Source organism: Carassius gibelio, chromosome B4, assembly GCF_023724105.1.
Source record: "Carassius gibelio isolate Cgi1373 ecotype wild population from Czech Republic chromosome B4, carGib1.2-hapl.c, whole genome shotgun sequence".
Taxonomy (NCBI): Eukaryota; Metazoa; Chordata; class Actinopteri; order Cypriniformes; family Cyprinidae; genus Carassius; species Carassius gibelio.
The window spans coordinates 22,496,241-22,524,184 of record NC_068399.1 but is presented as its reverse complement, the minus strand read 5'-3'; the positions used below and the strand labels follow the sequence as shown (position 1 = coordinate 22,524,184).

The following is a 27,944-nucleotide window of genomic DNA, read 5'->3' as shown; positions in this document are numbered from 1 at the left end:
TGAATATTAATAGATTACTTGACATTTTTCCATGGAGTTCTAAAAAAAAATTTTTATTTACTTTTTCAGTTATTTATGCATTGCTAATGTTTTAACCTTGGCTGTGTCAGTCGGCATGTTATTAGAATCTGACATATTCTTTTATCTGTTGATTGGTACTTTAATTAATTTGTAGAAATTTGACCTCTGTCCTTTTAACAACCACATTCTCAACTTTTATATGTCCATTATTGTTTACACGTGCGCACAGACAGACACACACACACACACACATCTTACAATCTTTTTCTCCACAGAACTATGTATTCTTTGATTAATACCCACAGCCTGAGAGATGATCTTTAATAACAGACAAGTCAAATTATATTTTTGTGTACATTTTCTCATTTTAAAGCAAACGGCCAAAAGCTTGATCCTCATCACTTCATCCAACAAAGAATACAAAAAAAAAAAAAAGTCAACAACAGAAGAAAGGGCTCTTAAAAGTGGTAAACTAAAAGAACATGGCTGCCACCCTTCTCTTACGCCAGTAATTAATTAATTAAATTGTGTTTGAGAGCTTAAATGTGTGAGGATCGGATGAGAGGGAGAAGGAAAGGGACAGATGAGGGAAGTACAGTAATATTTTATGCAGATGGCTTATAAACAGTAGCACCCACATCTTTGTGCAAATTGACCAACTGGAGGAGACAAGTGTGAGGATTCTTCTCCTCAGCTGGCAAAGTTAAACTGTTAGTTAAGTGTATAAACCTAAGCAACACCTACTGTTCCAGCTTACCAAACACAACAAACCAGTCAAGCTAATTACCAGATAATTTTTGAAACAATATAATCTCAACATTTGCTTGATTATATGAAAATCTCGGGGATCTTAAAATGAGAAATTGAGAAAAATAACTATATTCACAGTAGATATACTTGTAATCAGATTACGTTTAGTAATTTGGTTGTACTAGAAGACAATTTCACATTTTTACTAGAAACAGAAAATGTTCCCAGGTCATTATGGTCAGGGAGACACTGCTTTTTAAGGCCCATAAACACAAGCTTTGTTTTTGCCAATGTGTCACATTATTACTTTTAGTTGTAGACTTGCTTATAACTGGGGATCAGACAAATTCACCAGTTTAGCAGTTGCATTAAAACATGTTTAATAACAATTTAATTTATTTATGTTAAAAGCCCTTAGGTACTGTAGCATATTTTGCTCATATTGTTCTAAACTGAAAGACTTGATAGGAATTAAATCCTTAATGAGTAATTGCACAATACATAACCAAATCATGGCAAAGAAACATTGTTACGTCTTGAATTCACAAATTGATCAGCATGAAATGATCGACTGATGCTGAGTTATCATTTACAAAAGGTAACAAATATATTCCTACAACCCATAGCATTTCAAATCATCTGTTTAAACGAAACAGTTATTCTACATACAGTCCTAATGAGGATTTATTTATAATAGACAAAAAAGGTTCGTCCGTAATTATGAAATTCTTAAATAAATGACCATGAACTAGTCTAAAGATTATGTGTTTATAACTCACAAATCACAAGTTATACCATGGGGAAAAAAGAGTAACTGTGTTCATGTTAGGGTATTGGTTGATAGTTGACAAATAAAATAACAAATATAAAGTAAGACCAAATATGACACAATCTCACAGGGCATAAGACAAGTATATCTCACCTTACTCTCATACATTCTTCTTTTTTTAATATATAACTCCATATATATCATATACATATAAAACTGAATGTAGTGACTGAAAATATCTATCTTTAACAAATTTTAGATGGCGGCAGTATTACCTCAAGGCCACACTTGTATTGTATTGGGAGAAGTTTTATTCTCCTGGTTTAGGGCAGATTGTCAGATCCTTTCTTACTTGGACATGTTGCAGTCACATGTCAAGTCCAGTTACTGCAACGCATCTTATAATCACCATTAACATGGCTATCTACTATTGAGTTGCAAGATGGTCCGTGAACATACTGTAAATACCGGGCACTTGGAAGCATTGGCATTGTTTACAGGAGACGTTTCTGCTCTTTCCTTTCCCTTTGCATTCAAGTTGACGCTGCTCTCTAAAATTCAGAAGTCCCTCTCCTGGAAGCAGGAAATGCACACAAATCCAGATGGTCTGTACGATTGCCACACCTTCATCATCATTTGATTGTAAAACATGGCAAATGAAGGAAATGGCTGCTTGCTGGCAATATCATTTGTTATTGTGCAGAAGACCCAGTTAAAAACATGGCCAGTTAGATTTTCTTAGACCTGTAGCTGTAAATAGCAGATATTGCGCAGTAGGTCCACCCTCCTGTCCAGCATGTTATTTTTACTCTTAGTAGGTGGCAAACTAGTAAAGAAACATGGTGGGTTTTGTGGGAGTTAAATTGTTGGTGTTTGGGTAAAATCTATATTATATAAGGGCTGAGCAATGTTAAAAAAATGAGTTGGAATCTATGGTGTTAGACTTAAATAATACTATTTAAATGCAAATAATTTGAAATTTCAATGGTAAAAATGTATTTTGTGATGGGACTACATCCTACATTTTGGCTCTCCTCAACTCTCCAGCAGCTGCTTCAGTGCACGTTCGATGTTCATTCGGTGTCCCACCCGCGTCACCCCTAATTCTGCCAGATCATCCTTGGTCAGTGCAGGCAGGTGGGCGCCTTCAATCTCATGCTCCAAAAAACGGGCACGATGTTCTCCTAGTCCCACACTCTCTAGCCACTCTCCCACGTCATACTTACTCCACAGTGCTAGGGGGCGCTGCCTGAATGGCCGCAGGGCCAGGAGTGGGGCTCCCAGTACAGGTGAAGGGCAGGGGGAGGCGCACGGAGAGGGGGATGGAGAACGGCTGCGGGCTCGAGCGCTGGCGCTCCTCATGACGAAACGCACCTCTTTGGGCTCCTGGGGCAAACTTAGGCTAGAAGACTTGAGGATTGTGTGATGATGGTGATGAGGGCCGAATGTACGGACAGGCCCCAGCTGTTCACTCCGTTCTGGTGTGGCTCCAGGGCTTGGAGTCCTACGGGACACTGGGTATCGGCTGCCAGGACGGATTGTGAAAGTGGTGCCGTAACTTCGCTGAGAGATGGTGTGAAGCTCCCCTAAACTACTAAAGAGTCTAAGAGAGAGAATGGAAGACAATTAAAAGAAAAATAAGAAAGAGGAAGACGCAGCAAAAGCAAAAAAGTAAACAAAGGTACAGTTTTAACTGCAGTACTTTTAGGAAACTACTAGGATGCTAATGTGAGAGAAAAGGAAAGTGAATCCAATGCTGTAAGCATTGGGGTTTAGATAGTGCAGAGCATGCAGAAAACTTAATGCAATAAAATAACAGTTAGAGCAGTTAATATAAAACTGGAGTCCTCAGAATGGGTATAAATAATGGTGCATTGACATTTCACAGTATTTCCACCACAGCATGCTTTCAGTATTCATTTTGTAAACATCCGAAACTTGCTGCAATAAACTTACCACAATCAATGCAGCAATAAAAACTAAATGTAGATTCAACATTCATTTCATTTACTTTTTTATGAAAAAGCAATTTGATTGGCCTTCAGCGGTACACTGAAAATTCCAGTTTCGTTGCGCAAAGACAGACAGAAGCTGAAATGCCTCAGTTACTGCATAATGAACTACCATAAGCCTTTAATACAAGCCCACAGTAGCATTTGCAGCTTGATTAACGGCTGCAGTAAAGGGTTTAGTGAAAGTTAGTTAGACAAGGAGTTGTTTTACCCACAGAGCTAAAAACCTACGATTTACTCTCTTCTCCATTCTCCTCACATCTGCAAGGACATACAGACACACACACACGTGTGTTATGGATAGGCAGTTTTAACCAGGTGTGTGGCTAAGGGTGTCAAAAGTCAAGTGGGTTTATTGCTAAATGATATTGAAAGTTGTGCTGTGTTTCATGCAGGTGTGCAAAATGTGATGTTGTTAAGTAGGTGCAGTTTTAACAGTTTTAAACTTTCCTACCTGGCACCTCCCACAGGTGATCTCCTGCCAGGGTCAAGAGGTGCTCCCATCGGTGGCTCCTCACCCAGTGAATGAGTGTCTTTGCTTAGCAACTCTGCCCCCATTGCAGCAGGCCGACTTTCATCAGACCCACCCATCTGGCCCCGGGGCTCTTCCCCCCAGAGTTTGGAACGTCTTTGGAATAGGTAGCGTGGACGGCTGGGGCCTGTGCTGGGTGGGTGTGGAAGCAGCTCACTGTCTGATGACTGTTTAAGCAGTGGGTCCCTGAGATGGGCGGGGCGACCACGCCCCAACCCTGAACGTGGTTTACTAGCATGAGTGGAGTCTGTGCTCTCCGAAGACAAAGTGGACATGCTGGAGACTGTAGAAACCGTACTGGTGGTCTCCATATGTGGGTCTTCAACACCAGAGTCTGCCGTAGAATCACTTGCTTTACCAGAGGAGGTCTTTGCAATGGATGGCCGTGATCCACTAGGTGAAATACTTAAAGTGGCTTTGGGTGTTTCTTTAATTAGAAGGCCATTAGAGAATGGTTGAGGGGGCGGCACGAGGCCTATCTTCCGAAGCTCCTCTCTGGTTTCCTCATCACTGGACGAGAGCAATGCAGGGGGAAGTGTCACTGTGTAAGGCTCCGCGTCCTCCTCAGAGCTCATAGTCAGACTTCGAGCAGTCAGATTTGAGAGGGTAGGGGCAGGGGAAGGTAGAGTGGGTGGGACTGTCGGTGGGGTATGTTCTGTATCCAACAGTGCAGGTTGGACACCTTGCACGTTTGGCGGGACAAGTACCTCTTCCAGGCTTCGTCCAGACCCAGGGCTACCGCTAGTCACTTGGCTTGCCGTTTCTGTGATGCTAACCGGTTCGTCTCTCCAGGAATTTGATGGAGGAGCCTCAAGAGGAGCAGGTGGTGTCGCTCCTCCTTCTGTCTCTGGCCTTTCAACTGCTCGACCTTGAGTGGGCGAAGGTGTGGGCGAAGGTGTAGGAGTGGGTGTATTCCGGCCACTAAGGGCACGTTCTCGTGCAGCCAGTGCAAGTGCTAGTGGTGAGGAAGGATCCAGTGGTCGACCTGTTAGAGGGTGTATAAAAGTGGTGCCTCCTGGTGGTGGGCCAGGGGAAAGCATTGGTGCAGGTGGAGGCAGCTCGGCCAACTCATCCACTGAGTGGGACTGAGAAAGTAATGGGGTTGTTTGCGGCTCAGTCGTGCCTCCTTCTACAGATAGGAAAACGCTGGGTCTGCGTCGGGCACCTGGAGGTGTAATTCTAGCTCTCTCAGAGAGAACTTGCTGTTGGAACTGCTCTGCTCGGCTACTGTGGGGAATCCGTGACCCTCCCAAAGGAGAGGGGTCTCTACTAGTTGTAGCAGCTCCCTCCTCAACTGGTCCTTGTTTGACTAATTGACTCTTTCTACGCTGGGGCTTGGTAGGAGTATAGACTGCACTTAGACGACCTACGTTAGCATACGGATTCTCCACAGGTGGTCCACGCCTACGGCCACGTTCAGGTGGAACCACTCCAGAGGTAGGCGTTTGTGGTCTTGCAATAGGGGCAGGCTCCACTGGCAAATGGGTGGTGTCCTGAAGAATGATCATGGAGCGTGTTTTTCGCTGGCGGTCTGTCGTGACTGGGCCATGGAGTTTGGGCTCCGCCCCTGGGCGGAAGCTTGAACGGCTCTGGTTGGCAGCGCGAGAAGGGGGCGGAGGTGGATGAAAGGACGGTGGTGGCCCGGAATCTAGGAAGTAGGGAGTTGGAGGTGGTGGAGGAGCTGTCTGTGGAGGGGGCGGAATACTATCTTGTCTAAAGCTGTCAGTCATCGAGGAGCTTCTCGGAAAGCGATGCTCTCCAATCAAGGCTGAAATTCTTTCATCTTCAGGAGCACCTGTAAAACAGTTCTCAGTGAGATTGTGGGTGTACAAAGATCAGATCTCTGGTCATCATTGTATTTTAATAGCCCTTTTTATATCATTGTTTTATGTTTATGAAAAGACAGAATTTGTGAGAATCTTTCTATTTGTGTATGTGATACATTACCAAATGACTTGGTTCTTGACATTCCCCGAGGCAGCTGCATGTGACTTTTGTCCACAGCCAGGGAACTTATTGGCAAACCCTGCCTCTCTAACAGAGACTACACACAAACAAAAACAATACGTGTTCAAATACTGGCAAGAATTCAGTTACTATCAGAACAACAAAAAAATCACAGATTCTGATTAATCAGCAATCAAAGAAATAAACAGAAAATGCAGTCACAGCAAATTTCTTTTTTTTTTTAACCTAAAGACAATATGCATTATAAACAAAAACTGATCAGCAGCCAAATCTTTACTGACACAATTTGGCTACTGTACTATAGTGGTGATAAGCACCATCTGTTGTATACAATGCATAGTATGTCAGAAACTACATTGCCATATATAACAAGGGCTCTTGTATTATTAATTTTTTTATGAAAACATAATAACTTTCATATTGTTATAATATACTCAAAATACTTAAAAGTACACTTTTTTTTTAAATGGTGTGTATTTATGTGTATCAGACTCACATTGATCTCAGCCTGTGTGATGCGGCGACTTGTTGGTCTCTGTTTCACAGTGGCTGCTCTGGAGTCTGAATCCGGAGGACGTGGCCTCATCACTACAACCGGTTCTTTGGGCGAACTCAACATCTCATCCAACTTCTCTGTGAGGGACACACACAGATGCACACACATGCAGAAAAACTTAATACACATTCCTGACAAATATTCCAGTCCTTCCACTGATCAAATCAAAGAAGACCAAACACAGTCACCAGGTGCACCAGAAAATACAAGTACACACATCCCAAGTGTATAATATACATTGCCTCTCAAGGAACACAAAAACAAATATACAGTCACAAATACATGACAAAACATACATAATAGCTGTCTAAAATCCACAAAAAAAAAACAACAACGAACAGATACACATACTTTAACTTTACAATTTTTCGCAGTCACAGGCAACAACACACAGGCTTAAAAAAAACAGGTTAGATAAATCCATTCATGACATCACATGCTAATCAGCATATAGAACCAGTAAAGGACATCATCAACGTGAGACTGGTTTCATCTCTTACCTCCCCTCCTTCTCCTTGACGCTTGTGGACAAGAAGGACAAATCTATAGCTCATAGATTGCGTATAAGATGGTCAATTTTCATTAGCAATGAATTAGCAAAGCTAGCACCGCACAATCATTCACACTCCTTTCACTGCTTTCATCTCACGGAAAGAAAGACATTAATTTGCAAGTATTTCTCCATTAATGTTCCTGGAAAAAAGGACTGATACCTATCTGAGACCTAGCATAACACAAGGAGGTGTGCTCATCTGTGTGTGTTTGTATGAGCATCTGTCTTACCCAGCTCCTCCAGTTCTGCAGTCATGCTTTTTGAGCGCAGGGTCAGGCTGGTGCTTGGGTCTCTTTTGGGAGGTGGTGGGGCTAATTAATTAACAAGAAATGCAATATTTAAATTTAGCAGGATTCTCTAATTCTTGATGTCCAGTCAAATAAAAATAAAAATACATGGTATTCATGCATTAATGAAGAGAGGACAAGAACCTTTCTTGCGGATGACGTCTCCAGTGTCAGGTTTGCGTGTGACAGACACCACCTTCATTACTAGCCGACTTCCACCTTGCCGAATCAGTGATACCACCTGCCTATGTCCCACCTTGACTACGCTCACCCCATTTACCTGAAAAATGTGTGGAGGATTAGAGAAAGATATAACACATAGAAATCCGGCAGAAGCATGATGAAATTCAGCCAATCTATTTTCTAAATGAATGCTATTGATCTTATTGTGAATGATTCATGCATGAATCAAATCAAACTCTCAGATTGGTCAAATAATTACATTTTGTTTTTGTTTTTTTCTTTGGAAATTACGATGATTAACTTAGTCCAGTTTTTGAATATATGGATTGAAAATCACAGCTTTAGCAAAGAAAAAGTTTGCTAAAAGTGTGTGTGTGTGTGTGTGTGTGTGTGTGTACATGTAAATCAAAATGTTTTTTAACCTCTATGAGGAAATCTCCAGTCCTTAACCCTGCCCTCCACGCCACCCCTTCCAGATCCACAGACTCCAGATATTGCAGGGCAGGAAAAGCAGGAGTAGGTGTGAACTCTTCTATGGGTGTCTCAGCTGAGAAGAAAGAGCATTTAATTACTGCATTTGTATGTGAATGTTATTCGTGCAAACATGCATGCATGTATGCGAATGTGTTTCAGACCTTTAGCTCCCCGAAGCACAAAGCCGAATCCTTCGCTGTCTCTCTTCTGCAACGTTGCACTTTTTTCTTCTATAACATAATCACTGTGAATTTATAGAAGTCAATAGTCAGATGTGCTGCACTGTCAGAACTCACTGTCTTCATAGATTCTCCCTCCCATACCCATAATTCTCTACACTGGCACAATATTTTATTTATTCAGGATGAAGGAGAGAGAAACGCAATGGTTGGAAAAGCACAATACCATTCTACTCATATTACTTCTGCAGTATGTATACTGTGCACAGTAATGCATGGAACACGTAGATGTTATTTACATACATATATTTATATGGTTGAATATATACCTGTAAGAGGTATAGTTGTCGTAGGAGCCAACAGTGTAGTGCCTGAAAAGTCTCTTGGTGCGATCCTCTCTTGTCTCTGAGAAACAGATGAGTGGGCATATCAATAACAATAAGATCTGAACATTAGACTGTAGAATACTTTAAAATAATGCTGTTAAATGCTCAGGTGTGTGTATGTGCAAACTGACCAAGTCGTGGGTCATATTGTCTCATCTGGACTTCCTCTACACAGTGGGCAGGAAACCAGCCAGTTCGTCCTTTAACTGAGCCTTCCCAGAATCCACCTTCACCTATGCTTAGCACTGGTGGAGACACGTATAAACTGTTAAATGCTGTATTTCGGATATTTAACTCCTTTATGGATGTTTATTCAACTGCAGGCAATTATATAAAAAAAAAAATTTTTTTTTTAACTTGAATATTATGTTAAATCCGTCTTGGTAGGCACTTTTTTTTTTTTTTACCAAGTCTTCATCTCATTTGTTACATTTTCAAAAGCCTTTAAGTGTAAATATTATTGTTTTACAATTGTTTCAAACCAAGACATTACACTATAAAAAATAAATAAAAATTTGTTATGAATTTAGCTTCTGCTAATAGTCTGCCATTTTATTCCTAATTTGTTCATGATGGTTCAGTTCTCCTGTAATGGATGTATATACACTACTGAACACTGTGAGTAGACACATTCAGTAGACTAGAGAATTTTTCAAAGGGTGTTTAATAAAGTCCACAGGGCCAAAAGTGTCCCTAGTTGAAGAAATATTCAGAATGCCACAGATTGTAGAAAACTCCAGCATAAAAATAATGTGATCTTTTTGCTGCATCTCAAACAGAGAGGCTGGCTGACTGACCTTTGACCCTCTCTCCTCGGTTGAGTGTGATCTCACCCTCGCCCTGTGGAGTGTGGGAGCTGACAGCGATGAAGGTTCGGCCGGGCACCGCACTGTACAGCCGTCGCTTGGGCCCTCGAGACACGGCAGGAGGACTCGGATCTCTCTGTACAGGACTGCCAGGGCTGTGGTGTGCAAACACGTGTGCAGAAATGAAGCAAAATTAAGTAAATATGACAACTTATTTTATGGAAAAGAGCAGTCTAGGCATGTTGCTAAATCTCTAATTTTGTGTTCAAATAGAAAAGCAAAAAAATATGTAAGTTTGAAGAAAACACGGATAACTTGCAGCTGAGGTGTAAATAAATAAATGATAATTAAAGCAAAGATAAAATACTTTTTTTATTTTTATATTTTGTCTGCCATTTTGCTAAACATCTAATTTTGTGCTAGAAAAGTGGAAAAACCAAAAAAGAAATGTATTCAAATAAATAATAATAATAATATTTCTTTGAAGAAATCTCTCTTTATTACTCTACAAATCAAGGATGACTCCACATCTGAGGTGAAGTGTAAATTAATTGATAAAATGAAAATAATTTAAATAAAAAAATAATTAAAGAATGTAACTTAATTTTATGGTAAAGGGCCGTCTGGGCATGTTGCTAATTATCTGATTTTGTGTTCAAAAAAGAAAATTTCACATTGGTTTGATGAAACCTTTGGCTCCACACCTGAGGTGTCCTCCTGAGCGGGTGTGTCTCCTGAGGCTACGTGTGTGAGTGTGAGCAGCCTGGGGGCTGCGCTGGGACGAGGTGGTGTCGTCGGGCTCCAGCGGGGGCAGGCTGCGAAGTGAGGGGGCCGGAGAGGGAGCTGGCAGACTCTCATCTAGAGCGTTATCACTGGCCGATCGCAGCAGAGAGCGACGTGGTGATACGCAGACCGCACGCCGTCGAGACGAATAAGAAGGGGTCTCCCTGAAAGGCACTTTTACAGGAAGACAGCGACACATAAATAGTTATGCATACTTTACATAAAAACACACAGAGCCTAGCGATATTTATATTGCTTCAGTCGATTTGATATCCATGCTTATAATATAAAACTATGTAAATTTGTTGAAGATATCAGGCATGCACATAACAAGATTCACACCACACACATCAATTATGGAAAAGAAAATAATATGTATTTGTGCTGTAACACAATTTGGCTCTTACTGCTGCACATTATGTTTATTAAAGTGCACTTTTATCTTTCAAAATATATATTTACATCCGAGAACCATTTGGAAATTGCAGTCCTCTTAATATCCCACTGTGTCATTCAAACAAAGCAGCTTTTTAAAAGCGCTGCAGTAACCGTGCTATTTTCTTCCATCCCAAATTGATTTTTTCGGGAAATTATATTTTAATACACACCTGGATCAAATTCAGCTACGGTGTAGTTGTCTAAATCATCAAGAAATCATGTAGAAACATTAAATGGCCCGCTGGACCAGAATAACCATTGTAATGGATTCTAGAAAAAATCCTATCAGTTGTGAATAAATCCCATTTTCGGCTGTCGAATAGATCATGAACACTCTCCAGGAGGCTGGAATGGATATGTCCAATCTGTCATGGTGAAAAAGACTAGGAGAACAGATTAACCTGCATCAGGCTGAGATAGAGAGGATCCACTCATAACCTGAAGACTAGCACCCCGTCTGTGAACTACTGTGTTAGAACGTCTTCAGGCACAAAAGGCTGCTGTTATAATAAGGTTATAATATGTCCAATTAATTTTTATTTTAATGGTCAGGTGGAGGTCACATATAGGCTGCAAGTCCTTGGTGGTTCATGGTTTACGGATGTAAATATCATAAATTCAGAATTTAAAGGGGTCATATCAAACCTCAGAAACCTATAAAAAAAGTAATTCATGTTTTTTCACCTTTATAATTAAATGTGCCATGTATACTGTACCTTTAACACTTCAAATGTAAATGCTCTTTGTTTAATTTGCTTATAGGTTTAAAAAACACTTGCAGAATCAGTAAGATATTTCAATAATAATTAAATAAAACAGATAATAAAAATTCTACTAATACTAATTATTATTATTATAAGGAGTGGGTCGATATGATCAAAATTGTACAATATAAGTAATTTTATTTAATGGTAACGATATATATGGCAATTTAGTTATTTTTGCTTTAAGATATCTAAACTTTTGATAGCATAGAAATTAAATAATTCTTGTCACCAGTGTAAATTTCACTAAAAACTAATAATAGTCCAATAAAAGTCTAAAAAACAAACCCCAAGCTCACTGAGGACAAGACAGCAATTAAATTGAAATTAGAAAATAATTACAAACAATAGCACAAAAACTACAGTAGAACAAATAAATAAGAAATGCTGTATACATTGTATTAAGTAATCAAATGTACAAAAAACACTGCCTATTCTTCACTATATAAAACAAGATGTCTATTATAATTATAATTTTTAATGTTTATTTAATTTTAATTTTAATTATAATTTTGGACATATATAACTTTATATAACCGTTTGTCTCTATACTAAATCAATTTAGGTACAGTAACTTCTTGGTTTCCCAGCATGCTCTGAGCAGCTGTGCTTGAGAACTTAAACATGTAATAAGGGAAGTGACTGTGAGTCACACACAACTATCACAACAGGTGACAGTCTATGATGCAATACACAGTGCAGTTACTGCCTTATATATTTAAATGTTACTATAAATAAATAAAAACGAAATGCTATTTTATTCTCCTTATTTTTATACATTCTACCAAAAAAAATCTTATTCACAATGGCAAAATGTTAGCTTATGAATGCAACTGTAACATTTATATGTAGTTCTGTTGCGCTAAATGGCATTTTTAGATTGGAAAGGACGTTTTCAGTTTTGAAACATATAGCAAGAGTTAGTATACTGAATGAAATTTGATTTCTCATGATATGACCACTTTAAACACACATTTTTGTGTTAAAGCTGCAGGTGTATAGAGCCACATCCTGTGGGGTAAAAAAAAAAAACACACACACACACACACAAATTGGGTGTGGATTTGCACTGGTGAGTTAATCAAATACATCATGAAGACCAGACAGAAATATCAGCACGTGAAACACACTCAGATTACAAACAGATGACTCACAGATTACATCACACAGAGCATGACTGAGATTTACAAAGAGAAACACACAGAAATCATAAAGAGATTAGCCCACATACACTTGACAAATACAAACACATGTGCTGATAGGAACAGTATCTAGATCGGACAGTCTGAAATATACAAAATCATGCATCTATGGATTGTTTTGACACAGGCTGTGATAAAGTTACTAGATACACGCTGCTTCGTATGATCAAACACTCTTATGTTGTCATTTCTGCTTCTACTCTGAAAGGAGCACTTGTGCTGCATCCACTAGACTAAATAATAAATCAAGGTTTTATCTGAAATGATACCCAATAATAAGTTTGAATTAGAGTGAACAGATTTCATCTAGACAACCCACAAAAACGATTATGGTGTTGTGGTGCCGAGTAAATAGACCCACGATTCAAAGCCTGATGCTTCAAGCAATTCAAACTTCATCCTGATCAACTCACCAACATCTGAGGTTTTATGAATCTTGATGATTTCTGCCAGGTCAAAGTTCCCTGCGATGATAGCAACCTATGATTTAAAAAAAAGTATGCAACATGATTTAAGGAATAGGAAAGGAACTAGAACTGATCCAAAACATCTGAGAGATGTTTCATACCTGAAATGCTGTTTGGTTGTTGTAGTTCTTGATTTCTTTATTTGCTCCTCGAAACAGGAGAACTCTAGCACAGCCTTCCTGTAGATATGACAGAGAGAGAATAAATAAAAAAGAGATGAGTGCAAGAGAAAACATGAGAGCAGATTACAGATAACACCTTGTATATCTTATATATGATTTGATGCCCAGCTGAGTTTAATAACTATGGCTTACTGCCAAGTATGTATACTGACTACTATATTTTTATTGAAAAAATGTGAAACAGAATCCATCAGGTATGGAAGCAATAAAGGCAGCATATCCTTAATATATTTGGATGAAAACATAATCTATAATAAAACAAGTACTAAGAACAACGAAATGTAATAGTGTGTTTCATATGGCAAAAAAAAAAAACAAAGTTCAATGAAACGTATTTTTGCAATAGAAAATATAGTCAGTTTCAACCTTCATATACCAAAATTTCAGGGGCAAGAGAATAGGCCTACATATTCAGTCTCACTGTAACCTTCATTTAGGCTAAATGCAAATGTGTATAGAACATAAACTGTATAGAATGAGTCAAATTCGGTGGAAATGGACAGATGAACTACAAACCAAACATCAAAAATGTTGCAAACATCGACACTATTTGTTCAAACTGAAGAAGTAGAAAATTTATGTTTTAGTCTGCCTGATATTCAACTCGTGCATGTTAATGTACATGAAAGATGACAGATGATGTTAAAAAACTGCAGTTAATATCACTTCAGGTTCATTTGTCACACCAGCAGAGGAAGCTGGAGTCGGGTGCAATTACAATATTCCACTCAGTTCGCTATAGTTACATTTCATACATTTTGACATATGCAGCAGGTCATCCTCAAATTTCATGCATGAGTGTGCATTACAAAAATGCACAAGAATCCATACCACATACTGCATACAGTTCAATGAAAAATTTTACAAACATACCAGATATTTTGAGAAGGCATCTGATGGGTTTGAGAGCGGGGAATGTTTGTATATGTATTTGTGGGTGTGCGTACCTGGTTGTAGAGGGCACACAGGTGTAGTGCTGTGTTTCCTGAGGCATTCTGAGCGCTCATCTCCGCTCCATAGAATAACAGGTGCTCAAGGTGCTGCACGTTTCCATGACGACAAGCCTATGGTACAAAAACACATACACGCGCGCTCCGATCACCCACCGCTGCAGGTGTAGCAAACAATAAAAAGGATATATTTAGTCTAGCTGGAGAATGAAACTTTAAGCTGCGGGAGATTTTCTTCCCTTTTACGTCTAATGAGAGTTCTGAGCGTCTTCCCGTTACCTGATGGATCTCCTGCCAGCCGTTCTCATCACTGTAGCCCAGCTGGGCGTGATCGTACAGCAGCAGCTCGCAGCAGTATGGATCTCCACCAACCATTGCACTGTGATAGAGGGGGGTGAGCCCACGACTGTCTTTATAGTCCGGAGACGCCCCCAGATCCAACAATGTCTGCGGATAGCACAAGTAATATGATGGACATATGTGAACAGACTCCCAACAGCTTGTGATGAGTTGTGTAAGGATGAGTCTTTCTTTGGATTGTGCGTGTGGGAGGGAAAGTGCATCAACTCACAGTCAATGCTACATGGTTGTGCGTTTGGACCGCTTTGTGCAGCGCCGTGAGGCCGTCTCTGGTTCTGAAGTCCAGATGGGCTCCTCCGCTCCTTAACACCTTAATCAGATCGGCACAAGTGTCCAGCTGGGCCACGAGAGTGAGAGGAGATTCTGGAAACATCACACATGCAGAGATGATTAAAAATGCTAAATGTCAAATCCGTTTCAGCGAATAAATGACTGGCACATTTTGTCGAATGTCCTTGCTTATTAGTCTAAAACGTACATTCATTAAAGCATGCTAATCAAGGCAATCTTTAATAGAACAGTTCACCTATTTTTCATGCCAAATGAAAATACATGATGTTCCAACCCCTGTATTATTTCGTTTACTCCATAACAACCTAAATTTCCGATTTGCTATTCTTTCACACATTTAAAGAAGATCGTGAGATCATGTCTCTAAGCTCCAAAAAGCAGCCTAAAAGTATTATAAAAGAAGGTTGTATGACTTCAGAAATTATATGATAGCTTTATGTGAGAAACAGACCAACATTTATACTATTATTCAATGATAATTCACTCTCACCCAGTCTTGTTCGAAATGGCACCTATTAGATGTATTGTACAGTTTGAATTCAGAATCATATAAATATAATATCATGTCATATATCAGGGGCAAGGGAAGCTGTGCCTCCTCAAAATATTGGATAAGGGGGAAAAAATGCTGTACAAAAATAAAGCAACACTGATATTACAAAATATAAGATCAAAAAGTAGATAAACAGCGACACCAGCAAGTAAAGTTACAGCATGAGTCCACATCTCTCTCGCCTCCTCTGAGCACACTGATTTTTAACATACCCCCTAAAGCTTGCTGTGAGTTTAATGGGGGGGTAAGTGAGAATTAATGAGAGAAAGTCATGTGAAAGGTGATATGATTGAATATAACTGGTGATGTTCAGCTGTGATTGGTTCATGCGATAAATCCCACCTCTTGTGTTTGGGATCTGTCTGAATAAACAATGTAATGGCGTTAATGGGAAGACTAATAATAAAGTATGATAACAACTCACACACTTGGATACAACCACTCTGATATGTCAGAATAAGCCTGGAAACACGATCTGTGGGAGTTTTTAGTGAGTAATCAGCTTGGTGAAATTTTAGGTAAATCTGTGACCAGTCTGTGATCATTGTTTATCGAGTTTTGATGACTGATGATCTGAAAAATTCTACAATAGTCAATAGTAAACTATTACACTGAATAGCTGAACATAAGTTCACAAATAAAATAGATTTAAATTGTAACTGCATCAAGTTCATTTTTGAAATAACTGTAAAATGCTTAAAAACACTAATTGATTAGATCCATACTTGGCTAGAAGAAATATAATATTGATTACATTTTGAATGTAAGAATATTAAATTAAATTGTCGTTTTTTTCTGACAGTCTAAGTAATGTACACTGTAAAAAATTTCTTGTTGTTTTTACAAAAACTTTTTGGCAGCTGTGGTTGCCAGAATAATTTTGTAAAAATACAGAAAACTGTAATCACATTTACGTCAAAAACTGTTAATTTTACAATATAAAGCTGTAATTTACAAACAAGAAAATGTGAATATAAACCAGTAAATTCAACAACACACTAAATTAAATCTGTTTTGTACCTTGAAAATACTGACAACCACCATAATAATAAAGATGGTACTGTATAAGAGAAAGCCACATGAAGTATCAAAGCTCATCACAAGTAGCTTCACCACAAGCAGAAGTATATATTAACATATAGAAGGTGCACATTTATGGAAACACAAAACACCATCATGGTAACACACGTGATACTTAAATAATGCAAAAAACTTTCATTAAGCAACAGAAGATGTAACATAAAGCTCAAATGTACATAACTGATAACAATAACTATTTAAAAACATGATTATTTAAATAAAATACTTTTAAACATGGAGTGTCACGCAGGGAATTCTGGGAATATCAGTTTACAGTTTTAGACTGTAAATTATACATTGATTTGTTCTTTTTTTACTTCTAAAAGCTGTATAATTAACAGAATTTTACTGTAAATTTACATTAAATGCTTTGTTAGATCTTTTACAGTTTTTCCCTGTATATAGTACGGGAACTTACTGTTAACCTATTATCAGTTTTTTTCCGTAGCGTTTTTACAAAATTTTACAGTTAAAATTACACTTATTTTTTACAGTGTATATTTAACCAAGAAAATGTGACTTGGACATAAATTTACATTTGTTTAAGGACTTTGCCTCCTTATACTCTAAAGTACTCACCCCCACTATCAGCATCATGAAAGTTGGGGTCCAGCCCTTTCTCCAGGAACCTGCAGACCTTGTCCACACACCTTTGTTGAACATACTCCATAAACTTCTTTAGATTGGCCTGGCAGCAACAGAAATGAGTGAAATACTAAGAAGTGACATACTATATTCACAACAGAAAGTTGTCTAGACCATTATTTCTTTTCTAAGAAATCTTGTTTTTGGAGCAAATGGAGCACAAACAACGTGGTTAGAGGTTATGCACTTATATTTAAGTAAGTCTTAAAGATAGTATCAGATCAGTCTGTACAATTCTAAGAGTCAAAAAATAGTCATCTAAAATAAAAAATTCTGCAAGAAACCTTGACTAGCATAATTGGACTGAATATAATCAAATTGTACATTATGTTCCTTTAAAATGCACTATAATTAATTCAAATTCTTTGCTAACTTCTGCCATTTTGCTAACCTGAGCCGCATTCCCTCTCCAAGTCCATCCTTTAAAGACATGTCAGCCAATGCAATGTCAGCAAAATCGAATGCAATAAATAATTCGCAGACAGAGAGCATTTCTAATTAGCTAGTTTTTTTGTTTTGTTTTTTGGATTTAAAAAAGCATGGGCTGCTCCCATGATTCTATTTGGCATTTAAACTGTCACAGAGAAACATGCAATTTTTTCTATATTTTCTATTTTAAAGGGGGGGTGAAATGCTCGTTTTCACTCAATATCCTGTTAATCTTGAGTACCTATAGAGTAGTACTGCATCCTTCATAACTCCAAAAGGTCTTTAGTTTTATTATATTCATAAGAGAAAGATAGTCTGTACCGATTTTTCCCGGAAAAACACGACCGACTGGAGGCGTGGCGTGTGGGCGGAGCTAAAGAATCACGAGCGCCAGTAGGCTTTTGTGTTGAGAGCGTTTGGAAGCTGTGACACAGATCCAGAGGCTGAAATTTAACAAGAGCAGCATCAGCAAAGGCGTCTCTATGTGGTATGTACTGAAACTGTATATATTTGCTTAGCGGTTTTGGAAAATGACTAAGTTCCACTTTATGTCGTCTTTTTTTTTTTTAAGCTGTAAGTTACATGTGGAAAGTGCAGTTTGATGACAACATCGCATGTTGTTTACTTGATGTGCTTACACGCCGATAGCTAAGCTAACAACACAGAGATATTTGAAGCAGTTTTACTCACCGCATGCGGTTCCAACACACGATCGTGACCCTTTTTCGTTGGGACTGCATTATCCTTAAGAAATAAACGATGTGCAAATCCGGCGTCAAACTGGGCCTTGTTTGTAAAACAAGCATCTTCGAAATGCAGGGAACAAATAAAAACACTTGCACAACTCCGTTGATGCTCTGTAAAAATAAACTCCATCCACTGGTCCCTTAATGCTTTTTTTTGGTAATCTGTGCAGGGTTGTCTTGCCCTGGCAACCAAAAACACACTCCTTTTGTGACATTTCGCGACGCTCTCGCTCTGATCAGTGAACGAATGTGCTCAGCCTCTCAGTGCTCTGCTATACAGGAGCGCGCACTCTTCCGGCAGACGTGCCCTCAGGACCCATATAAGGAAATTCCGCTCCATCTAACATCACACAGAGCCATACTCGAAAAAAACTTTTCGAAACTTGTGACAAACCGGAAAAAATTACCCAAACGTACAAACCCAAACGTACAAATTAATTTTTGAAACTTTGTCCATGTTTAGCATGGGAATCCAACTCTTTAACAGTGTAAAAAACTCAGTATGCATGAAATAGCATTTCACCCCTCTTTAATATTTTTAGAATGTTATTTATTCCTGTGATACAAAGCAGGCATTATTCCAGTCTTCAGTGTAACTTTTATTATTGTAATTTTTAAAAAATAAATATTTTTAAATGTCTTCCACTCTTGGTCATTTAAAGCCATCCACCAACCCTAAACGAATCATAGAGAACATGAATGTTAAATGTTACCTTGGTGTGTAGTTTGGCCAGTTGCTTGTCATCTACATAGCTCTGAGTGTAAACACGCCTCTTGTAACGGAACTGAAGTCACACAAACAAATTGAACCAGTAAATGAATATAATAGCAACATGAACTAATTATATAATAAGTGAGAACTCAGAAGGATGTGCACCTCTAGGTATGGTACAGGTGTGACCGTAGGGAACGGATACTCCCTGAGCAATCTCTCCTCATCAAGGAACTTTCCGGCGCGCCCGTTAAAGGCAGGGAGGTAGAGGCCATAGTTAAGCACATCGGTCAGGCTTTGTGTCAGAGTGACCAGAACTCGCTGCTTACAAACCCACACTGGAGCCTCAAGGTCCAATCGCAGGCATTTCTGAAAACACATACATTGCAATCTCATCATATTTCTAATTGTGATGCTTTTATTTTGAAATTGATGCATAATGAAACTAGATGAGGTGATATTTATATGTAGCAGGCTGGACTCAAACCTGCATCACCCATATGCGCACCAAGGGTTAAAGTCCCTGGATTACACGAGCTAACTGCTGCGCCGTGGCTCTGACTAGGCCAGGTTTAATTATTCATGTACAGTTTGTATCTTGCTCAGTGTCTTGAAATGCCACAATATTTACGGCAGCAAATAGTTCAAAACTATATTTAAAAAAAAAACATGATTACCTGTCCATTAAATAACTCCTCCAAAAGCACCAGGCTTTAGACTTCACTTTAGATCATTTTAAGAGATCAAGGCCTGTACTATTTGGTCTTGAACATTTATTCATAATCAGTCAATAAGAATGTGCTGAACTCATTTCATCTTCTTCCTTAAATTAACTGAAAGTGAAGTGAAATGGTGTTTGTGAGATTTGCACTGTAAAAATGACGCTGTTTAAAGAAATATTTTATCATATAAAATAAAATATTATAACGCCATTTAAAGAAATAGTTCACCCAAAATGAACATTTACTGAAAATGTACTCACCCTCAAGCCCTCAAAGATGAACATGAGTTTATTTCTATGAACTCATCTACATCTTGCATAACCTGAGGGTGAAAACATCATCATAATCCACAAGTAATCCTCACGAGTCCATCAATAAACGTCTTGTGGAGAGATAAGCTGTCTGGTTTTATGAAACAAATCCAACATTAATGTCATATTTCTTTTGGACAATTTTTGCTTATAAACAGTGCTTGATCTGTTTTTGTAATGATTAAAACAAGATTTAATGGGAGTAGATAATTGATAGAGGACTTGTATTAAGTTAAAAATGTCTTAATTGTGGATTTGTTTATTTACAATCACAGCTTTTTACTTCAGAAGACATTATTTGATGGATGTCTTGTGGATTACTGTGATGTTTTTATCAGCTGTTTGGACTCTCATACTGACGGCACCCATTCACTGCAGAGGATCTATTGGTGAGCAAGTGATGTAATATTAAACTTCTCCAAATCTGTTCCAATGAACAAACTAAACTACACCTTGAATGGCCCAAGGGTGAGTACTTTTTAAGCTAATTTTCATTTTGAAAACTATTCCTTTATTATTTTCTGCCCACAGGTTTCTATAATATGAGAAGCAGAGGGCAAAAATAGGAACCTTAAAGGGGTTGAACTGCATCAGTTTTTTTATTCTGTACTTTTTTGAGGTCCACTTATAATATTTTTCAAGATCACATAAAAAACATCATAATTTAGAAGTAATAAGCAAGTTTTGTCCTGTTTTTGACCCCCTCATCAGAACACTCTCTTTGAATAGGCATGTACGATTGTAGACTGATATGATTGGCTAACAGATGTGTATGTTTGACAGCCTACATTAAATGCATAAATACTCATATCAAATGATTTGTAATAACAGATAAAGCATTAGTGATACGTATTTTAGCTTTAGTCTTTCTAAAAAATCCTGTGTCGAATTGTGCCATGTTTGTAAACGAATCCACAGTAAAATGAAGTGAAAAAAGAACAGAGTTCTTACTCACGTTATCTGGCATTAAAAATAAAGTTAATCAAATAAAGTTATCATTTTGTTTATGATTAGACCTACGTTGGCCCTTCTCATTATTTACACTACACGTGCTAATATGTGGGCGTAGCTAAACAGGCAGCGATGTAGAAGCAGATGTTGATGTTCTTCTGTGGAGGCGGTGCTTATCCACACCACTATTACATCATAGAGCTGAACATTCCAAAAGCTGTTGTTTTGGCAGACTGCCTTCAATATAAAGCTGTTTTTATACTAATGGGAAAGTTTTGAGTTTTTTATATATTTGTATAGCACAGTGACCTCTTGGATGTCAAAAGATCCGGGGAATTTTGATTTCTCAGTTCATGACCCCTTTAACAGAGGTGCAAGATACAAAACTCAACTTCAAAGTACTCCCATCGGACACTGACAGAAAGCAGGGAGTTAAGCTGGATGCAGAAAATACTGCGAGTAGAGAAAGGTATGTTTGCAGTTTTGTGTTTGACAGGATTATGTAAACATGTTGCACATATAAACAATTAGAAGTGCAAATTTATTCAGCAATTAAAAAAGTAGGCTTTTGATTGACATGCATGCGGCATCTTTCAGCAGAAGTGACTGTGGATCCCTGTGCAGAAACATGCGTGCATGTAGACGACATACTGTAAGCCTCTGTCACACACCCCTTACTCCCACGCTGAACCAACAACTCGGTCTGTACCAATCACTGCCACTCTCTCTACTCCTGTGCTGCAGTGCAGCCATTTCAAAGAAAAGAGCGAGCCTGCATATGCATATGAGGAGCGCTCACCGTTTGCTGCAGATCAGGGATTCCGATGCGGATGACAACTGCATTTCCGTGGAGATCCTCCATAGGGTCGGAGCTAGATTTAGTCCCAGGAGAGCTCCGAATGCTGTCATCCCCGTGATTACCGTTGGTAGGAGTGTGTTGTTGCCGCGGCCGGTCGAGAGCCTCATGTTTGCCGTCGGCAGGTGGACTGATAGGCATGCTCCGGGAGAGTGTGTGTGTGTGAGTGTGTGTGCGTTCTGCTCAACACGCCGGCCTCACAACCCTACAAGACAACATGCACCTGTCAAACTCATTCTAATGTATTGTTCAGCTTGTTTTTAGGAGATCTGATATTAGATTACCTGCATACTAGTAAGTGCTCAAAGTGTGCATTTGTGGCTCATAATGTCAAAGTGTCAAGTCTTTATGTAAGCATGGAGATGACATTTTACCACAAATCAAGATAAAATAACAGGATGAGAGAGTTTGACAGAGACAGTGAGGAGAGGGAGAGAGGGAGAGAGAGAGAGAGAGAGAGAGAGAGAGAGAGCGGAACTCCATTGGTTGTAAGTGGTTGCCATGGACACTGTGAAGCAGATCCACTTGGGAATAATGGAAATTGAGGGAACCCTGCATCCCAAGTTACCATGGCAACTCAGCACTTTGCTTGTTCTGGTGCGCTACCACTTCCTCTTTAGAGTCAGCTGTGCAAAATCACACACACACACACACACTGTAGTCCCTCCGTTTGGAGCATCACAAGCACTCTTGAACTCTTGACACCCATTTTAAATACTTAACCATCTGAAGCATGATTATGTGCGCTACAAAAAGTCATTTTACCCATTGAGGGTGCATCCAAAGCATCACTGGCAATTACTTTAGACCGTTTCAGACAATTCAATATGTCTGACCTGTTTATATTATTGTGGAATTTATATGACAACACTCCCAGCAATGTTTGGTCCACTCATCAAATTTTCATTTATAAAAATAATGGCTAAATAAAAGAACAGTATTTATTGGTTTTCCAAGGGAAACCATAAACTAACGTTAAAGTAACATTCTGTGTTTACCTGGTACAGTCAACATGCCTGATTTACCTACTGTACGAATATTATCTTTTATTGCAGTGATGTCAGAACTCTGTCAGAATACGCTGTTTTGATGCAATATAAACACCTGGGATTATTATGTGTCATTGTTTTGAAGTAAAAAGATTCATTTTGTATGCTTCAGAGGGATAAATACCTTGCACATTTTAAGCCACACTAGGAATCAGTGGAGGAATATGCCTCATTCTTTTACCATACTATTATCACAGCCGGCCACATGTAGCCGTCCACCTACTCACTCATTCCAATGCTATCACATGCAAGCTAAAACATTTCAGACACTCTTGACTATTGTCCACAGAGACAGAAGGGAAGTCCTCTATTACGTAACAGACATTGTCATAGAGAACATTAAATGGAAAATCCCTGTAAAGAGCAAGTATCATTTGCATTAAATGGAAAATCCCTGTAAAGAGCAAGTATCATTTGCAAACTATCCTGTATGGCCAGCAGAAACCTAACTGAGTTCTGAGATGTTATGATTCAACTGCATTAAAATATTGATATGTGATAACTAATAATCAATTAATCAATTACATAAAATGTACTTAATGCACTATAGTAGTGCTTAAGTCCAGTTAAAGATAAACTGAAGGATATCTGATTTTGCTAAGTGAAATAATTGGGAAAATACTTTAGGTACACTTTAAATATCTTGCATTTAAAGACCGATGTTATTCGAAGGTCATACAATCTTCATCAATAGTGACATAAAAACACATTTTAGACTCAATATTAAGAAATGTGTATTGTGCACAAGTGGTACTCCACTTAAAGTTTAGTCATAAGCGATATGTCAGTAAATATGTTAACAGCTTTTAACTAAAATTAGTATGAAATAAATGTATTTTACTATCCCAGGTAGTTGTAATCAAATTTTGTTTTCAGAAGAAATCATAACAAAAGTTCCCATGATTAAGTTTCCAGCCTTTCCCATGATGCTAACACGTTCTGAGTGGTTTCTAGGAAGTTGTTAAGTGGTTGCTAGGGTGTACTGAGTTATTGTCTTCTGGCTCGATAGTATCCACCCATAAGGCAAGACATTCTGGCAAGTTTCCTTCCTTAAGTGTATGCGTTTTAACATCTTGCAGGCAAAATCGTTAATCTAATCACTTAGAAAAGTAACAGCACACTCTCTTTAACATTCCATGTCACTTATAGTGCAAAACAGACAAATTGCATGCCAAAGTTAAGTATTTTAGGGGTATTAAGCAATACCCCTAGTATTTAGGGGTATTAAGTAATAGTAATAATTCTTTAGCAAACACCACTAACAAGCTAAATATATTGAAACCAAGAAAACAAGCAGCAGTTCACCTTTGACCTGGACTTCCCATGTGAGGTTCCTGTACATTCGCAGGTATTTCAAACTTTTTTTCCGTCTTTATTCCAATGGTTTTCTGCCAGTATTCCACAATGCGCACTTTGTTTTCGTAAAACAGCAGGGCCAAATGTGCCGGCACTCCCTCCGAGGTCTGAGATTTCAAACTCAACCCTGATGCTGAATATTCCCGAGCAGGAAAACCGAGAGGAAATTACAGCAGGAAGGTCTCCTGACCATCTCAAACCATCTCAACCAACCAAAAGCATTGTTAGAGGACCTCCACCAATAATCAGCCAGGGTTCAGCATCTCGACCAATCACCAATGTTTCTATATACACCTCAGGTGAAGATACGCTTAAATAAATCATTCTGGTTGTAATCAACATCATTTGTCATTCCTAATGTCACTCAATACAGCCTGTTCAAGTGCCACTGTAAATTTAAGATCGATAAAATGTAGCAACAAGAGATTATATGATCCTTTGATTGAATAAATAAGAGATTTTTATTTATGTATGGTGCTGGATAAAGCATTTATCAAAGCATGTTGTGGTCAGACCGAAAAATGATGCCAGTCTGAATGAAGAAATAAAAAAGCCTTCTTAATCCCATCAATTTTACATACAGAATCAACACCCACATATTCCCGCTTACAAACACAAACACACACGCAAATCCGAAGCATCATTTCTTTAATCCAGCACTGTTACATTTTCCAGAAACTTCCACTGGACCTGTTTTCATACGATGCCCTTCTGGCTTTGTAATTTACTTCCCGTGATCTCGGCCCAACTTCCTGCCCTTCTTCCTGGCTGGATTGGGCTGAGGCTCCTCAGGATGTTTTTGCAGGAAGTATAGGAAAGGCTGCATGCCTCTGATAACTCCACTCTTTCCTCAGGCAATACAAAAATTCACCTCACACATATGACTGTGGAACAGAAATGAAGGCTACTGACACCCACACTCCTTCCTACAAATCTCACACACATGCATTTACAGAGCAGCAGCATTTCTATTTCCACCACACGTTTGAAGGGCCTCTAACACAATTACAATATAGCACTAATATTGTAGTATAGTTCTTTTAATGCTGAATATGTCAATATTTGAAATCATATATGAAGCTTTGATAGATGACAGTGGCAAAAAGTCCTGAAAGATTTCATTTCCTTTTGATTTCATCAGATCAAGGAGAAATCACACGAGTGTGCTGCTTCTGTTACATAAGCCACACCTTGAAGTCTGGATCTGTGGGTAAGAACTTGACTGAAGTTATAAGACTGCAGTCGTTCTTAAAATCTGAAATATAGTAAATGCATTGATTTGGGTTTTGGGTAGTTTGACAAATCAGATTTGTTTACAAAAGAAAATCATTTTAGTTGTGATTTTCTTAATATAGTGGAGATCAAAGTTTTTTTTTTTTTTTTTTACAAATTCAGCATGTTCATTTTTAAAAAAATACATTTTGTCATTACAACTTATATTATTGGTATAACGATTTTAGCAAGAATTTCAGATTAGTATTTGGTTTGTCTTTCTTTAGTTTAATCAGCACTGTTTTATCAAGGCTGTTTTAAATCAACTGTATGATCATGTTCTCCAACATGATGAGATGATCCACAGAGAACTTTGAGCTTCAGTTTAGGAACATGTGACCATCTGTACAGTCACATGATCGATGTCACAAATTTACTTGTTGAATTAATGTCAGCCCTTAATGCAACCATGCAAAATCCAAAAATTAATGGTTTAAATTACATATTTAATTACAGATTTTCAAACATTTTCAGAATCTGTGGAACAGTATAAATATTCAATGTAATTCAATATGTACAATTTTAAGTATAGCCACCATAGTGAAGAAAACTGCTTGAAATTTATTTTTTATTTTTTTCGGTTAAGATTTTTCTGACCTTCCGAGAGGTTTGCGCAATAAATGCAATTTCAAAGTTTAAATGCATTATTTAAAATGTATTCTTAACATGCAGGTCATTTAGTTTGGCTTATATTCTCCGAAAGTCGAGTTTCAAAGTAGCAAACCCCCAATTACCAATCTTCCTAAATGCAAAACTTCTGCGTAGAGGAACTACACACTCAAGTTTCTCCAACATTCATTATTGCACACACACTCACTCACAAATCCTTTTTCTCCCTCATCATCCCTATAGGGTTTTCTCCCCCTTTGGGGCTCTGTCACCTCTGTGTTCAGATCCAGGGACAGTATAATCAGCTAAAGAGCGCTGTGAGCAATAATGATGTGTATGCGCGTGGGCGTCTCACCTCATCGCCGTCTCTGTTCAGAGCCTCAGTGCATCTCCATATCTCAGTGTGAGAATTCACATGCTAAGAGCTGTCACTGCATCCCAGTACCACTGCACCTCTCCAAGTCCTCGCTCATCACTATGGCAACCAGAAAAATGGTTCACCAGGAAACTTTGCCTGCTTTTAAAGGGCCAAAGCACAAATCTGGAGCGAGCATCCTCCTGATGGGTGTGCAAAAGACTCAAGGCGTGCTCCTGCACCGAGCGCCACACAGATGTTTAGAGAGGGGAGATTGAGAAGGGGAGAACAGCAGAGAGAGAGTGTAAGTTAAGGAGAAGAAACACTGAATGTGATGGCTTAATGTGTGGGCGTTAGGGCTGAATAGATTGGCCTCAGTCACGACAGAAATTAGGACGTAAGAGAGCGACAGGTAAAGAAGGTAAGGGGCGATATTCGTCTGTTCTGCAAAATTAAACTCTACGCAAATCAGAGATTTGGCTTCGCCTGAGAAACACCTATGTATAGTGAATGTAACACTCATTCACACATCCACTTGCAAACACACACACACAAACACACACACACATTTTGCCTGTTAGGAAAAAGTGTTCTGTAATCCCTGTAGTGATGCCCAATGAAAATATCCGCATCCGCAGAGGTGCGCTGACTAAACATGACACACAGAGAGCCTGAAAAGACACAAATTACTCTCATCTTCCAACAAACAGTCATTTAAACATCTTAACACGCACACAATTCACCCGAGGATGTGTTGGAAATCATAAAACTTACCTAATAAAACCAGGGCACACATTCCACACCATCTCGACTTCCTCTACGAGGGTCCGTCTCTGCACTGTGAAAGTGTATTAATGTGTGTATTTGGAACGTATGTGTGTGAGAAAGAGAAGAGAGGGAGAAAAGAGGAGAGATAGAGGGAAAGGGAAAGAGAGAAATAGAGGGAGAGAGAGGGAAAGAGAGAGAGAGTGCGGAGGCAGAGAGACTGTTACTGTATGACAGGAATGCTCAGCTCAGCCCACACAGTGCAAGCATGATACACTGACTGTGTGTGTGTGTGTGTGTGTGTGAGAGAGAGAGAGAGAGAGAGAGAAAGAGAAAGAGAGAGTATAGGGAGAGGTTCAGTCTCCCACTTCTTTGCGTGGGCAAGGCCTGAATCTCACTCACTGTCTCTCTCTCTTCTCAACAGCTATTACAGGAGAACAGCAGAACTGGATGGTAAAAAAGGGGGATTGTGAATGAGAAAGCCTGGGGGGTGGGGAGAGAGAGGAGAAGAGAGAGAACGAAACCCGCTGATGGTCTCGTGGCTGATTGGTTCTATGACATAAAAAAGTTTGTCAGCAAAATCCCAGAGCATCGGAAGCAGGGATGAAAGGTTCTGTGAT

The 27,944-nt window shown here is 38.8% G+C and overlaps 1 protein-coding gene across 5 annotated transcripts; it reads right to left on the bottom strand.

The window, feature by feature from the left end:
* Nucleotides 1-279: 279 nt before the first annotated feature.
* Nucleotides 280-27,605, bottom strand: shank3b (SH3 and multiple ankyrin repeat domains 3b). Of its 5 annotated transcripts, XM_052554175.1 has the most exons (26): nt 27,334-27,605; nt 26,560-27,230; nt 24,273-25,207; nt 21,862-22,123; nt 19,244-19,447; nt 19,080-19,151; nt 17,126-17,234; nt 14,834-14,985; nt 14,542-14,709; nt 14,260-14,376; nt 13,232-13,309; nt 13,077-13,143; nt 10,181-10,433; nt 9,468-9,631; nt 8,802-8,915; nt 8,614-8,689; nt 8,267-8,349; nt 8,054-8,178; nt 7,593-7,728; nt 7,392-7,472; nt 7,109-7,129; nt 6,549-6,685; nt 6,032-6,128; nt 4,007-5,879; nt 3,784-3,813; nt 280-3,143 (listed from the first exon to the last, which is right to left on the bottom strand). In XM_052554175.1, exons 4-26 carry the CDS (start codon nt 22,057-22,059, stop codon nt 2,576-2,578), a joined length of 4,923 nt encoding a protein of 1,640 aa, XP_052410135.1. In that variant the 5' UTR covers nt 22,060-22,123; nt 24,273-25,207; nt 26,560-27,230; nt 27,334-27,605; the 3' UTR covers nt 280-2,575. The 5 variants fall into 5 exon arrangements, with proteins under 5 accessions (XP_052410135.1, XP_052410137.1, XP_052410139.1 ...); XM_052554177.1 differs by lacking the exon at nt 24,273-25,207; XM_052554179.1 differs by lacking the exon at nt 7,109-7,129 and having other exon boundaries at nt 27,334-27,604.
* Nucleotides 27,606-27,944: the final 339 nt, after the last annotated feature.